This window comes from Poecilia formosa, unplaced genomic scaffold (assembly GCF_000485575.1).
Source record: "Poecilia formosa unplaced genomic scaffold, Poecilia_formosa-5.1.2 Scaffold11, whole genome shotgun sequence".
NCBI lineage: Eukaryota > Metazoa > Chordata > Actinopteri > Cyprinodontiformes > Poeciliidae > Poecilia > Poecilia formosa.
In genome coordinates, this window is record NW_006799950.1 from 3,616,419 (window position 1) to 3,631,963 (window position 15,545).

A 15,545-nucleotide genomic window follows, 5' to 3' on the forward strand; every position below is an offset into this window, starting at 1 on the left:
TGGCAAGACAACGTAAAACGAGGGCTTCCAAAACAGTGCGCCCCCTAGAGGCGTTTCTCTGCACGCCGAGGAAGAGAAGGCAAAAGCCAGACATGAAAAGACAACGTTTTAATTAACATAACATTATATTTTACACATAAGACTGTTTTCAACTTAATAGCTTCTAATTTTTGTCAAAGAAATTAGTAAAATTTATTTGAAAAATATAACCAACAGTGAGAACTTTCCTCCTGCCTGTTAATACAAGAAATGTAAACACCCTCCACTCGAACTGTACATTTTTAACTAAATCTGGTGGAAAACTAAATTCTGATTCAATAAAAATAAAGCATCTGCCAGATAGAAACAAGTGAACTCCAAAAATTATATAAAAATATGTAACTAAATTAAGTGCTGAACAAACATGGTGAAAAAAAAATGAAAAAAAAACATAACTAAGCATTATTCTCCTTCATCTCCTATGACATCTATTTCAATAACATCCTCATCCTCCTCTTCTTCATCTGGAATGACGACGACCCTTTCCTCTAACTCTCTGGTTGAAAACTTGTCAGGAGAGTAAAGTATGACGTCCACCTCTTCGTCCTCCTCCTTCCCGTTGCAGCCGGACAGGGTGCTGCCGCCATCACCTGGTGACACAAACAGTGCTGGGTATTTTCTAATGGCTTTCTTTTTTGCGACGTCACTCTTCACATGCAGCAGAAATCGGGTAAAACAGAGCACACTGAAAACGTCCGAGTGTGTGTGAAAAGTTTGTTCCTGCATCGACAAACCAAGATGAGTTTTTGTCTCAATATGGAAAGCTGCATAGCTTTCCATATGTCCATTGTTAAGATTAGTTATGTGACATTCAGGGCATTTGACATCCGTTTAGGAGACCGCACTTTGTCACACCGATGTTTTTCACCTTTTCACAAATGTTCAACAACAGCGAATGTGTTGAAACCTGATAAGCTCTGTGGATGGAAGACAACAATTTTCCAGTTGAGTGAGCTTCCTGAACAGATAAAGAGCCTGATGCTCATAGTTGCTCTCCGTCCGATCTGACTGAGCTCCAGTTGTTTTGCAAAGAACAGGAAACATCTAAGACCCCAAGAAAGATGGCAGACCTGAAAAGACCCGACTACCAATGTACAGCACGTTGTTCAGATCATCGCTTCGAAAATAAAATGAAAACCCAGTGTCATTTATCATTAAGTGTTGGTTTATGTTCCTGTACCACATACAGTTACGCTGGAGTTTGTGCTTGTAGCACGAGGGAATGCTGAGAAGTTCAAGAGGTGCACGACCTTTTCAGCTTTTTAAATAATTACATCTCAGTCTTTCGGTGGCAACACACAGACTGGGACGCTTTCACAGTCAGTGAGGTTTTAAAACCTAAATCAAAATAAAAACACTGATGAAAATCAAACCTCTTCATACCTTCACCAAGACTTGTAGCAGACAGTTTCTCCTCTTCTGGGACGTCGCAGGAAGAGGCCGGTTTGTCCTCCTCGCCCGAACCGCAGCTCTTCCTGGCCTCTGAGCTGCTCATTGCATCCTGCTGGCTCGTTTTACACGCAGCTGCCGACGTGTTGGGAAGCCGGATGTGATTTTCATCAACTGCAGCATCAAAAAGTGCCCGGCGGTGAGTCTCTGAGGCGCCACTCTTGTCTATTTCTGCCTGCTTCTCTAAGTCTCCAACATCCTCAGGTTTGTTTCTGTCTTGGACTTCAGTCCCTTTCCTTGTTTTGGAGTGTTTGCGATTAATCAGTTTTTGGAACTCCTTCAGAGTCACCATCCATGACTGCTTCTGTGGTTCCCCACTTTTCATGCTATCCGTTTCGTTTTTTCCAGAGCTCTCATCACTAGCGGTCCTCTTCAGCTGCCCCGCCTCTCCCTCGCATGCAGTGCCCATCAGCTTTCCACACTTTACGTCTTCCATTGGCGATTCCTTCTCCGATATTTCCTCGCCGGCCTCAATGTGACCCTTGATTTCAACGAAGGCGCCGGCATCTTCTGGAAACTTCTCAAGTTTTATTTTAGGCGGTCTCCCACGTTTCCTCTTGGTCACGGTCGGATCTTGTTTGTGCGCTATGACGGCCCGGTGGATCACCGGAATTAAAACGCAGCACTTATCTGAGACGGCGCTGCTCGCGCAGCGCTCAGACTGCTTCACAAAGCCCCTGGTCCTGATCCGCGGCTGTTTGGCGCCGAGGTTTCCGGGCTCTCTGGATTTCTCGTTGCCAGTGGCTGTCGATGCTGGCGGGGGATTGCTTAAGGAGCTGATGGCGATTTCCCTCTGCTTCATCAGAACATTGTTGCACGACAAACTCACGGAACAAACTGTTGTTGCTGCATTTCTGACTTCTGGGTCCAGGGATGAAACTTTAGGCAACTCTCTCCAAGAATCCGGTCGCCGCCGCCTTCTCCTCTTGGGCGGAGCCATGTCTTCTGCAGCGTCTTGTTTGTTTTTCTTCCTCTTCATGGCGTCGGTTTTTCTCTCTCGTTTGGGTTTTAGTACTCCCTGTCCCACGCTCTTCGCAGACCCTGCCTCTCCTTCGTTTTTCAGCTTGAGCTTCCTGAAGCTTTGCGACTGCTCTGCGTCGCTGCCCGTTTCCAGCAGCTCGGTTTTACCCGCTGTGATGGCGTTGAGCGGAAAGGTCAGCATGCAGGCGGTCTTTGTGAGCCAGGGCAGAATTTGAACATCATTTTCCATCCGACCCGAGGCGCTGGTGTCGGACTGTTGGTGACCTGTCGGGGGCACCAACGGGGAAAGACATTGCGGCAGCCTCAAGTCCTCCATAGTGGGCAGGGAAAACGCTTCGGCTGACTGCGAATCGCTCTCATGCGAGAGGGACAAAAACTCGATGCTTTGGTCTTCCTGGCAGAACGGCTGCTGCAGCATCAAGTCGTGAAGTTTCTGCCCGCTGGGGAAACACGAAACGGGATATGGGGAGCTCTCCCCTCCAGTCCAGCTCAGCCCGTCCATCGGTCCAAAGGATCTGAACTCTGAGTGCTGCGGTTGCTCTGTCTGCAGAGCCGTGTGTGCAGCTGAGGGGTTTGTGTAGCCTGGTTGGTTCTGAGCTCCAAAACAGTAATGGAGCCCTAGGAAACCAGATCATCAGGGGTTAAAGGTCAACATGAGGGAGGGAGGAAGGGACGGGGAGAGGAGAGACAGAGACAGAGAGAGGGAGAGAGAGAGAGAGAGAGAGAGAGAGGAGAGTCCGTTAAGTTCGGGTTTTGGTTTGAAAATAAAAATCCATCCCGGATCATTTTTAGACAACAAATGTTCTGATTAGGGATCCAACTAATGATTATTTTTGGCCATCAAGTATTCTGATGGTTAATCGGATAAAACAACTGCTCATACAGCAGATTTTTCATTTAACCATTGAAAACTTTTAATGTAATAGTAGAAATAGATTAAATGATGCAACTAAACAAATAATCCAACTCCTTTTTTAAACAAGACAAAATGTATTACCTACAATTTAATAACAGCATTTATTTAGTGAACGCTTGATCATTTGTACCAAAGGATTCATATGCAGCTAAAACTATCATTGTGAAATCAACATGTGAAAAGCTCGACCCTTTTTGCTCGACTTAACATACATACAGTAGGCCTGGTACGTCGATTTTATTTAACTTTTTTTTTTCTGCAGAATTTGAACCAGGTGACGGTAAAACTGCCACCTGAGGAGTTCTGGGTAGAACATTTCTATATATTTTTACAGTTTTGACTTACTTACTGCTCTGAGTACACGTTGTTCTTTCAGCAAATTGACTTTTTTATTGTCTGTATACTCCAATTAACAATTAATCAATTACTAAATTATCGAACGATTACTTAAATAATCGATTAGTCACAATTAATCGCTTCAGCTCTGGTTTGGTCACATTAATAAAGCAGCGTCAAACAATACCAACCTGTGTCCGTGTCTGAGTGGCTCCCCTGCCTCCCCAGGTCTTGGTAGAAAACACACTGCTCTGCACAGACGTCGGAGAGCGGCCCCGCCCCGCTCTCCACACCAGGGACTTGGCAGAAGGTCGGCACGCCGTCGTGGTTCGCGTGCGTCTTCCTGCAGCTCCTGCCCAGGTCCGGCAGCATGCTCATGCTCATTATGATGTTCTCCAACAGCTTGTCGATCTTCTCATCGGATTCCTCCGTGGGACCCTGAGGCGGCGAGCGACCCTCGGACTCCAGCTCGCTGCTGCGGCTCAGAGAGAGCCAGCCGCTGGAGCGCACCTCCGAGTCCGAGCTGGTGTTGGCGTGCTTGGGAGGCTGGGGGGAGGAGGTGAAGACAGGCTGGACCCTCAGGGTCTCTGGCTTCTGGACCGGATGGACAGAGCGGGCAGGGGTGTGGACAACTTTGGGAGCAGATTGAGGGGGTTTCCGGTTGGAGCAACTCTACGGAAACGGACACGAGTCGGATTTTAGGAACACGTTTTTTTTTTTTCTATTTTTGTTTTTTATTTTGCGTTTAAATCTAATCATTTTCAACGTGAATCTGCACTGACTGAACTAGACTGAATGCAAAAAAAAAAAAAAAAAGAACCTCAAGAGTCGGTCAAAGTTCAGCCATGGTGGCATAAAACAGATTAAGCTGTGATATTATGCTGTGTATCTACCTGATTCGGGTTGGTAGGAACCGATGCCGACTCGTCTGCGTCTTCCACGATCTCCCACTCTTCTCCTTTAGTCCTCCTCCTCAGTTTCACCTGAGCCAAAGATGACTGAAATAATGTAATCAAACCACAGCTCTGTTCTTCCTATTTAAGCTCCTGTAGGTTCATTGCTTTGAGCATTACAATTTGCAGCCACGAAACAAACACATCAAATAAAGTTCTGATTACTTTTAAGTCTCTACTGTCTCTATTTCACCAGGTTGCCTCCTGAATTTTTCCGCTATGTATTTTTGGTAAAGTGGGAAGAGGATTCGCCAGCATACAGAGACGTACTGGAAGTATTACTCCAGGATGCAAAAACATCCATTAAAATTGGCTTTAATTTGCAGATTTTAATATACTTCCAAATGTTTCCAGATCATGAGACGTTTTTGATTATAGTTCCCCTTGACTGTCGTTCAGTGTCATCGTCTGAGTGCAGTGTGCACGTCTCACCTTGACAGAAATCTGTGCAGAGTCCATCATCTGCTCTACCTCTTTCATCCTGTCCATATTCTTTCCGCTTCTTCTGAGATGCGAGTTGCTCTTCTCCTTTTCTCCTCCCCGTGTCGTTTCCCTGCAGACGCCACTTGGCTGAGCACAACTCCCTCCGTCCACAGTCGCGTTTCCGTCTTCCTGTCCTGGCCTCTCTTGCTCCACTAACTGTCTGGAAATGCTCTTTTCATGAGATGCTGGTGAACTGGCGGCGGAGTCGTTGGCGACCGGTGGCACCGTCCCTCTGCACCTGGACGACGCTGAGAAGGATGAGGAGTGTGTCAAGTAGTCGAAGGACTGACCAGCTGTAGACTCCGGCTCGCTGTGGACGGTTAGGTAAGGAGTGAGCGAAAACTTGGAGATGTTTTGAGGTAGCAGTGACGCCGACGAGTTTGTTGGAGGCGGAGTGTGATCAGAAAGAGGACCAGGACTGGCCGCAGACATCAGAGTATCGTTTAGAGTTTGTGTCCCAACAGATAAAAAGCTATTCCTCTGAACAAGGGAATCATTCTCCGTCTTTCCACTGATCTCAGTCTCAACCTGTACATCCTGCATTTCCAACCCTTTGCGCGGCTCTGTGCCCTCACCCGTGTGAAGCCCCTGCCCTCGTTCCAGCAGCTCTTTGCCTTTCCTCTCCCCATCTCTGCAGCCCAACACGAGGTCAGAGATTCCAAACTTGTGGGCGGCGGCCAGAATGTCGTTCTGCTCCTTGCTGCTTTTCACTTCCAGCCGCCCGGAGTACAGGAGCCCAACCAGCTTCAGTAAGGTGTGGGCCGTCACCTCCTGCAGGTGGAGGAGACGTTTCTGCCCCAACGGAGGGGTGGGAGAGTCCGACAGCCTCTGGCTCAGGTAAGGGCTGAGGGCAGCGAGGACGCAGCTGTGGGTTGGGATGGAGATACCTTGGTGGAGACAAGTCGGAGAAGTTACTAACCGGGATTTCTTGAGTTTTTGGGATACACTGTCACGTATTTCCTGATGTAGCCTTTAGTAGCGGCCTCACCCTCAGTTTGCAGCAGGGTGTCACAGAACTGGGCGCGGTTTTGTTGCGTCTGCAGCTGTTCAAGAAGCTGCATTTCATAGCCGGGCCACCAGAACCTCTGCATGTTCGCAAGATCCTGGGAGCAAAAAGCACCAATAGAGAGGAGCACTTCAAAAAACATACTGCAGCTCAACAAACTACTTGTAATGTTAGACTAAGACCGCCAGAGTCAACATAAAATGCAATAATGTTATTCTTTAAGGCAAAAAGCTCTACAATCAAAGCTAGCCCTGTGAGGAGGACATACAACTGCCTCCTTGGTTACATCATTATTTACCTGTGATTAATCACATTTTTTGGGGCTACATTCGATGAGTTACACCAAGGACTGGTTACTGCTGGATCTGTGGGACAAATAAATACGATTATGAAACTTATATAGATCAAATAGAAAAAAGAAACTTAAACACAACTTGTCTGAACAACATGAGGTCGGTGAAAAGCAGGGCTGGACAATGGCTGAAAACTTATCACGACAGAAGCATATGGTATCAGTCGACATCAATAACTGTCTATATCATTAATTATTGATTAGATTTTGTTTTAAATATCTGAAATACTGGCGTGACCTTTCCTGTTTTATCTACAGTTTTTACTCCACACCTTTCCCTAAATAAACCTTTAGGTTTACCGTAGAGTAACAGCGGCAGTTTCAGGTTAAAAATAAACCTTTAGGTTTAATTAACCTGAAACTGCCGCTGTTACTCTACAGGTTGTTGCTAGGTGACCAAAGTAGGGAGGGGCCTGACACTGCTTGTTACCCAGCAGCAGGCTGTTGCTAGGTAACCAAAGAGCGAGTTAGTTGATTCCGCTCACCTTGCTTGGCTCACAGTGAGAGGTTGAGCGGTTAAAGCCTTTCCGCTGCCTACATCTCCCAGAATGCTGTGCGGTTCTGGATTGGAGTTCAAATAATATTCTGCATATTGAACACTCTATCAGATGTACTACGTATTGATACTGAGCACGTGTTTATTGCGGTATGTTGCTGTTATTGACTTACTGTCCAGCCCTAAGCGAAAAGCTCTTCAAACCCAAAAATACGTCTTGGTCTAAAAAGTCATTGGCATCCATCAGTCTGAAAGGGTTTACAAAGCAATTTCTATGGCTTCGGGATTCGAGGGAACCACGACGATGATAAAGGAACAGGAGCAGCCGGCCAGCGAAAGTTACTTGAAAATGGTTTTAACAGCTCATTCAGGAGGTTACAGAGAAACAAAGCGCTGCAGTCTACACTTGTCACGGTTAACCCAGCAGTAAGGTACAGGTTTGGATCCATGAGAAAGTTTCAAGGTCTAAATCACTGCTGAGCAGAGAGAGTACAATGGTCCATGTCACATCTGTACTGTCATGACCTGGGCATCAAACATGGTGATGGCAGTATAATGGTCTGGGGTTGCTTTGCTACTTATGGATAACTTGCAATTTTAGAACAAAAAAAAAAAGTAAAATAATTTAAATTGGATTATATCATAGACATCACATATTCTATAAAACACACGGTGTAGGACGGACAAAGTTTTCAAAATAATCCAGTTCCAGTTAAATTTAGCGGAAACCCCCTTGGTGCTTGCTACATCGGATGCTAACTTCGGCAAAATCCAATTGTTAGGGACGGGTCTAGATTTTGTAGTCTGCAGTCTAATTTGGAAATTTATAATGCACTTTAAAAAAAAAGACTGAACATTTCTGATTCAAGTTTTCTTAAGGGTCTCAAAGCAGAACACGTGGAGTAAGGTCCGTCTTTTCTCATGCTGGAGTTAAGGTCTATGACCTTCACTGATAAAAAAAAAAAAAAGAGAAAAAAAAACGGTTAGCTCTTGTAATTAGGCAGATCAAAAAATCTAAAACAGATGCAGAAAAACCTTTTCTAAGAACGATTATCCCGACTGAATAAACCCTGAACTTGTTGATGTTAGCTATGTTACATTGCTAAATTTGCTAGCTGCGGGTTAGCTTAAAAATACTCACCTTTACTTTTCCTGTAGCACAAGCATTTGTCTAACGAGGGATTAATCTTCTTTTCACATGAAATTTACGCTAAACTGAACATTACAAGGAATCGATAAATGTTCAGTAGTTCTCTTTCTCACTCGCTGTTTGCTGTTTAATCTAAAGAGGAGTCACCGCTTTTGCGCGGAGCAATGCCACCTTGTGGCCGCTCTGTCAAACTACAGGAGAGAAAAACGAGGAAACCTGTTCTGTTAAGTAAATAGAAATTTTGACAATTTAAGTTAGTAGCTCTTTGGAGCTAAAATATTTTTACTTGTTATAAGTATTTAAAAAGAAATATTATTGCATATGACACAATATATCAATAACATGCATAATGTAGTAATTATGAAGGTCTGCCTGAATACAATATTTGATTTAATATTTGAAGTATCATGAACGCAAATCCAGCTCCATGTCAATATTTGACCAATTGGAAAAAACTGCTACCAATTCCCACCCTCTTACTTTAATTGACTGAGATGCTCAAGTTAAAGACTGGTAGGCACCTTGACAGAAAGAGAGTCAGGATATAATCAATAGTCACTGTAATGTTCAGAAATAGTTCAAGAATCACGTTTTCCTCGCATCACATTTTTAATTATGACCGATACATATTTTCAGTTTACAGAACTTTGTGTGCCTCAATGAGGAACCAAACTCATTCCTCTGACAATAGGCAGGCACTCTACTGACCAAGAGTTTTTTGTTTTGTTTTTTAAAAAAAGCAACCAGAGTCCACAGGAAAATTTTATAAAACTTGAAGAACTGCTAATTAAAATAAATTTTAAAGAAATTACAGTACTCTGATCTGTGACATAAAGCTGAACAGAAAGTAGTAACCATGAAAAAACTCAAATGTTTCTAAGAGACATTGATGTGTGCTGCAGAAGGGAGTAGATTAGCAAAAAAGAGCTGCTGGTGAAAATTTAGGTTTGTGGCTGTTGATTTTAAACTCCATCCCCACTTAAATTTAAACTTGCACTTTGGTTCTAGCTTTATTTTATTTAAGTGAGTTATTAAAACAATTTTTATTTACATCTACACTCACCAGTGTCAAAACATTGCTACGACGCTGGCGTGGGTTCTGTAAACCCAGTAACAAAGACAGTAGGGGTTACACCTTCAGCACTTTTGAAAATTTTTGAAGACCTCGGTAGACGAGTAACCGACCCAAAATGTGAAAATTGAGGAAATTACTCTGTCACAATTTAATAACTTAATATATTTTAAACAAGCTCTGGTAAGAAAGTGATCATGTTTAGAAGTTGTGAGTTACAGGGATGTTCTTAAGTGGAAGAACAACCTTGTGCAGATTGATCAGCAAACTGGAATTGATCATTATTCTGGTTTTATTCATTATTTGAAGAGTTTTTTGTTGTTTTTTTTCTACCATACCAGAACCACAACGATCACCTCGACTACTTCTAAACAGGATGTACCGATTATGCCTCTGCTAGCAGCTCAGTTTAAATACTTAATAAAAAATAATTTAAAAAAAGCCCACCTTGTCGTGGTGGGTCACAAATAATGAGTGAACAGTAATCCACCAGTATGTGATTCTCCCTCATCGGATTTATGTTGTACAACACATCTCTGGTTAATTTATCCACACAAAAAAGACATTTGATTTCCTATACTGACACATTATCCCCGTTTCGCTACAAAAAAAACAAAATCACAACGATAGACAAGACAGAAATCTAGCTTTCTTTTTTATTAAAAACATTATTGCTAGTTACATAATTCAATCATAAATGAGAATGTGCAACTTTTAAGAGCCAAGGCAAAGAGATTAAGGTGTAATCCACAATCAGAATGTTCTGCGTAGGAAGTTTGCTTTAATCCAGCTATGTCGGTTTGCATTGAATTAAGACGTAAACTGAGGTTCTGTTTAAATCAAAAACATAAAAACTGATTGCATTTGCATTCACCCAGCACACCCGAAACAATTAACTCCCAAATCAATATAAAAAGAAAAATACATAAAACCATTAAAATTAACAAATATTCTCTTGAATAGATATAGTTTAGATGTGCTTTTATTCTTTTCACCATTTTAACTAGTAGCAAATTGTGTTCTATGCCTCCTTACAAATTTTCTGACATTATCCTTTGCTGTTTTCCAACTTTACTAAGTTTATGGTCGAAGGCAAGTTGTCTGCTTAGGAAAAAAAAAAAGAAAAAAAAAAGAATCATTTTTCACCTGGAATGGAAAAGTAAAAAAATACAAAACAAAATAAAAAAACTAAACAAAACAACCCAAATACATTTTCCCCCCTATAGTGCTTCTTTTAACAATCCAGACAGTATCTACATCTCACTCGGCACCAACAGATGTGGGCTAAAACTCAACACGGATTCCCCTTCCAAATAGTGTTCTGAAGCAGTAAATTAAACAGAAATCAGAGAATTTTATGCTATACAAAGAGGAGATTTTAAGCATTAAGTTCACTTATTCTTCCAGAACAGGCTTAAAAAAAAACAAAAAAAAACGCTGTATTCCCAACATATAAACTGCAGCGATAGGAGAAAGTGGAAAACGTTTGTCTTTTCAGGCTATGTTGGATACATCCAATATGTGAGGCACTCCAGTTCAGCTTCCTTGCACATTCATAAGGTTTAAAGACCGGCAGATCCAGTTTGATGGATACTTCGGCGTCTCACAAGAGTTTCCAGGATCATTAAACTATTTGAAAGAAGGATCACTTTTAAATACAGACTCTTCTGTCTGTTCCAACAAGCCAGAGGAAAAATATTCTCATTTATTCCTCTGTACCGACACATATGTATTACAGACACTTGCACTGATTTATATTTATGGATATTCACCAAAGTCAGAGGCCCCCAAAGAGATCAGCGATGCAAGCTTTGAAACACAGGCGGCACATCAAATGAAGCAAAAGACATTTGTCAGTGCAGCTACTGAAAAAAAAAAAAAAAAAAAGATTTTGAACTCGGCCTCAACATTTTGGCACAGGTACGGCGCATGAGTACGAGTAGCAGTTCAGAGCAAAAGCAAGTAGAGGATCAACCACTACAGCAACAAGAGGCCGAAGCTTTAAACAGATCTAATAAGACAGAAACAATTATTCTCAGATAATTTTGTAGCGTTTAGCTGGCAAAAAATCAGGAAAAAAAAAAAAAAAAACACATTCCCTTGATTTCGTCAAAATAGTGTCATGAATGTAAAACTTCCCCACAAAGTGTTCCAGTCTGATCATTTCCATTAAAAAGTGTCAAATCAGGCCTTTTAGTGTCTTCCTGGTAGAGATGTACTGTAGTGCTGTTTCGTGGAGACGTAAGAATCATAAGCCACAAACTCAAACTTAGTGGTTATTGAGTCACAGAGCACAGAGTGGTTATAAAGTCATGATCCGTTGTCCACAGGCAGCGCTTTAGATCCACATCACTTCCTGTAGTTTCATTCATTCGTCCGCTGATATACAGGAATGTAACAGAGAGAGTAGAAGAAGAAGTAGAAGGAGGAGGAGAAGGAGAAGAGAAGCTGCGACAGAAAGGAGTGAGTGTACATGTTGGAGTTAAATCCTGGCGGTAGTGTAGTGGTCGCCCCCGTTGTCAGTTCAGCAGGGGCAGTAAGTTGGAGGAGGCTGTCGTCTTGCGATGCACACAATCAGTTCTTCTGAAAAAACAACAGAAAATCAGCGTGTTGGGAGCTGACTGTGTGAAGAAGCGAGTGATCAGAGGTGCTCATGCTTCAAATTCAAACTCAGAAAAAAAAATAATACAAGATTCACGAGAAGTAGCTGTGGGAAGCAATGTCATCACATCTTAAGACAAAAACTGTGTGAGGAGGAACAAAAAAAGAAAAAGCAAAACATCAAGATTAGAAAAATAACAGTTTCCACCAGCAGAGGGGGCAAAACAACGATTTAAATACAGTACAATGAGAGCTCAATGAAAACAGAGGATGCTTTTGCAGTGCCTTGCAAAAGTCCTGGAATATTTTACGTTACAGCCACAAACCTCACGGTGTTTAAGATTTTATGCAGCAGGCAACACAAATTAATACATCAATTCTAAAGTGGAAAAAAAAAAGAAAGGGACACATGTTTCTCAGCTGTTTTATCACTAATAATACATTGAAAAAGTGTATTTTTCAATGTATTGAAAAATACATTGAAAAATGTATTTTTCAATACAAAAAGGTTGCATTTAGCAACCTTTTTGCTAAATGCAAAAAGGTTGCATTTAGCAACCTTTTTACTCTACAACCCCTAAATAAAGCCCAGTCGCACACTACTTCTAGAAGCTTTCTTAACCCTGCACAAAAATAATCACCCCACTGCTTCATGGTGGCAACATTTTTATTACTTTTTAGAAGGTTTTGTTCATTAATTTCCCTTCAAAATATTCCAAGGCTTTCTTATTCCCCCCCGATTGAGTTTTTCAGATTAAATAGTTGCTAATGAGCTACTACATATTTTTTTAATCACAGGAGAAACTTTCATCAGTTTAAACATATAATAAGTTCAGATCTAAACTAAATCTGCTTCATAAACCAGCAGTAAAATAATTATAAAAAAGAATAATTAATCAATTGAATAAATCTCAATTCCTGATAAAAGTAGTAAAACTTTTCCAGATTTGGCAAAAGCTAAAATTAATTTCCAAGTTTTTCCAGACCTCGCCAGGTAGATTGTCTTACCTCCACTGTTGATCTGTAATTGCATCATGTCTTTTTTTCCCCCCCATCTATTCTGAATTTAATTCATTTTCCTCTGAACTACCACGTGTTGATCTATCAGATCAAAATCCCAGTGAAACACATAGAAGTTTCTGACTGTAACATAACAAAACATCAATATCTAGGGGTATAAATATTTCTGCAAGGTACTTTTACACACTCCTACAATATTAGGCCATGCGGTGAGTTGAGCAGGGAAGCTGGTGGGACACATACCATGCGCTGACATGCAGTGTGACAGTGGATGTAGCCTAACCATCGTAAGAATCCAACAGAGGCAAGGAAGCCTGCCTCTCCCCATACATCCCTCCCTGAGAGAAGAGACAAAATATAAAGAGATAGAGAGTGTGATAGATTATGAAAAGACAGGAAGAGAAGCCCAGAGGTGGTACGACACAAAGAGAACGGTGAACAGAGGAAAAAAAAACGAGTTCAGTGTGAGTGGACACAAAAAGTTCAGAGGATGTAGTTAAAGGGAAACAAAGGGTGAGATAAAAAAAAAAAAAAAGAGTAAAAATGTTAGTGCGATGTTAGTTCATGTTTCAGGGAGACAAGTGGGAGATAACGTTCAAGATAGAGATCGAGCGCTTTGCTCTGATAGGACGTGCCACAACATGCCGTCTGTGGGTGTGAGAACGTTCACACAACAACATTCCCGGAGCTCGCATTCAGTGTGTGAGTGTGTGTGTGTGTTGCGCATGACCTAGTCACATCCATGAATTTCCAACCTTTTAAACGAGAAAAGCAATGGCATGTATTTTCCCAGCTTTATGAGAACTCTGCCTGAACAGATACAACGTTAAGTGGAAATATTTCACAGAGGTGCTGAAGCAGCCGAAGAAGCGCCGTGACTGGGCTTTTATTGACCAACAGTCCTAAACCCCAACAATTTACAGATAAAATCCAGATGAAAGTTCGTTTCTTAAGAACCGGGGTTAGGAAAGAAGGTGTTGGAAGTGTTTTCCAGAGGTTTTGTTTTGTTTTTTTTCAGTGATAAAGGGAGCTACTGCTTTAACCGAGGGTGCAGTCATGCGACGTTGTGGAAGCGGGTTCCCATGGGATCAGCGTCTACCTGTACTGAGTCTTGGTCAGCAGCGTCGAGTGTTTTATCCAGCGTGTTCTTTCTGCCTCTCTGGTCCAGTGTGGAGTAGGCGTCTGTGGGGGGAAGCAGACGTCTTTAAGATCCTGTGGCACACAGACATCAGTGATACAAGCCAGTAAAATCGTCCTGTTTTCTGTGGACATGAAGCCCAGGAGGAGCAAAGCTGTGCAGCTGAAAATAGCTACGCATTTGTTCTGTACCAATTAAAAAATTTACTTGTACCGTTTTCATTCAGTTAGGACTACTAACCATTATACTTTAGATTAAAAAAAAACTTTTCAAATTCAGAGATTTACACACGTTTCCTCAGTATTTGTTAGAAACCCTTTTGAACTGCGTAACGACTGAGGTGTTTTTTTCTTTATCCCGACACATGGATTACGCAACAGTCTGCTGGAATTTTGGCCCATTTTTCCTGACAGAACCGGTGTAACGGGGTCAGGTTTGTGTTTATTCAAACTATTGGAGTAAAGAAATCTTGATCTAAACTCTTTTTATTCTGACATTTAAGAAATAAAAATAATTTTGGGAATTCTCACTGACCAAAAACAGGAACAGAGTAGGTTAATTTAATGGGGTTTTTTGTAAATACAGTGCATGTAAATATAAGGTTTTAAATGAATATGACCAACTTCAATCTACATAAAATCAGTTTGCAGGATCTTTGTATTAGTGCAACGAAAACCTTCTTTTTTCTACTGAGTAGTAATGAGTAAAGTGTGTCTTTCATGCAATAAGAGTGAAATCTGTTTAGAAAACCAGGAAGAAATTCTCCCTGGAGAGTCAAACTAGAGGACATTTAGAGCAGGGACCATTCAAAACTAAATACATAATAACAAAATCAACTACAATAAATAGAAAAAGAAACAAGCCAGGTTTTCAAGATCTCATTGCCTTTAAATGAGCTACTTAATTTGCCATCTCAACTAAATATTTGTGTTGCCGTCTATAATCTTGAGTACAATAGCTGCTAAAACATCCCCCCAGAACTTGTTATATCTCAGAGGGTTTTTTTTTCAGATACCATGAGCTCACTCTGATTGCCGTCTTCAGCAAGTAAGATACTTTGTATTATTGTAAAGAAATAGATTTTCTGCATAAGCCACAAGACAAAAAAAAAAAAAACATTGTCCTTACAGTAGAAACAAACAGTGCAGTAGGATGGGTGTTTAATATTTTAGCCTTTCTGTCAATTTCAAACCTTGCACTAAAGTAGAACGCCATCTTTGCCAGTTTTGGGTCGTTTCCTGCCTCAACTGAGCACATCTTTAGATTTTTTTACAGCTCCATTTGAACAACATTTCCTGAAGCTTGGCTCAATAAAAAGTCTATTTCAGAATAGCCATTGTGTTTGGGTTTTAAATGAGTGGCAAAGACTAAAAATATTTTGAATAGAAATAATGTTAAAAAAAAAAAAAAAAAAAAAAAAAAAAAAAAAAACACCACTCTGCTCAGGAATGTAATCAAGTAACAGGCGTCACAAATTATACTTGCAAAATATATCTGATGAGTATAACTTAGTAGAAGTGCAGCTGTTCCAAGATAAATTCTAATCATTCAAC

At 41.3% G+C, this 15,545-nt stretch overlaps 2 protein-coding genes across 11 annotated transcripts in view; both read right to left on the bottom strand.

The window, feature by feature from the left end:
• Positions 1-93: 93 nt before the first annotated feature.
• Positions 94-8,349, bottom strand: LOC103132648 (uncharacterized). Its single transcript, XM_007544449.2, has 8 exons — positions 8,153-8,349; positions 6,462-6,528; positions 6,146-6,260; positions 5,107-6,044; positions 4,615-4,704; positions 3,913-4,393; positions 1,423-3,087; positions 94-629 (listed from the first exon to the last, which is right to left on the bottom strand). The coding sequence occupies exons 3-8, from the start codon at positions 6,246-6,248 to the stop codon at positions 442-444; spliced, it is 3,465 nt and encodes a 1,154-aa protein (XP_007544511.1). The 5' UTR covers positions 6,249-6,260; positions 6,462-6,528; positions 8,153-8,349; the 3' UTR covers positions 94-441.
• Positions 8,350-9,869: 1,520 nt separating this feature from the next.
• ctnnd1 (catenin (cadherin-associated protein), delta 1) overlaps positions 9,870-15,545 on the bottom strand; it is a 31,567-nt gene continuing 25,891 nt past the window's right edge. For 7 of the 10 annotated variants that reach the window (XM_016666993.1, XM_016666985.1, XM_016667017.1 and 4 more), the window contains 3 exons: positions 13,954-14,036; positions 13,138-13,192; positions 9,870-11,816 (listed from right to left, as the gene is read on the bottom strand). In XM_016666993.1, coding sequence (XP_016522479.1) covers positions 11,758-11,816; positions 13,138-13,192; positions 13,954-14,036 — 197 coding nt within the window. In that variant the 3' untranslated portion in view covers positions 9,870-11,757. Of the gene's footprint in view, positions 11,817-13,097; positions 13,193-13,953; positions 14,037-15,545 lie in introns of all 10 variants that reach the window. The other 3 variants (XM_007544464.2, XM_016667003.1, XM_016667012.1) reach the window with 2 other exon arrangements.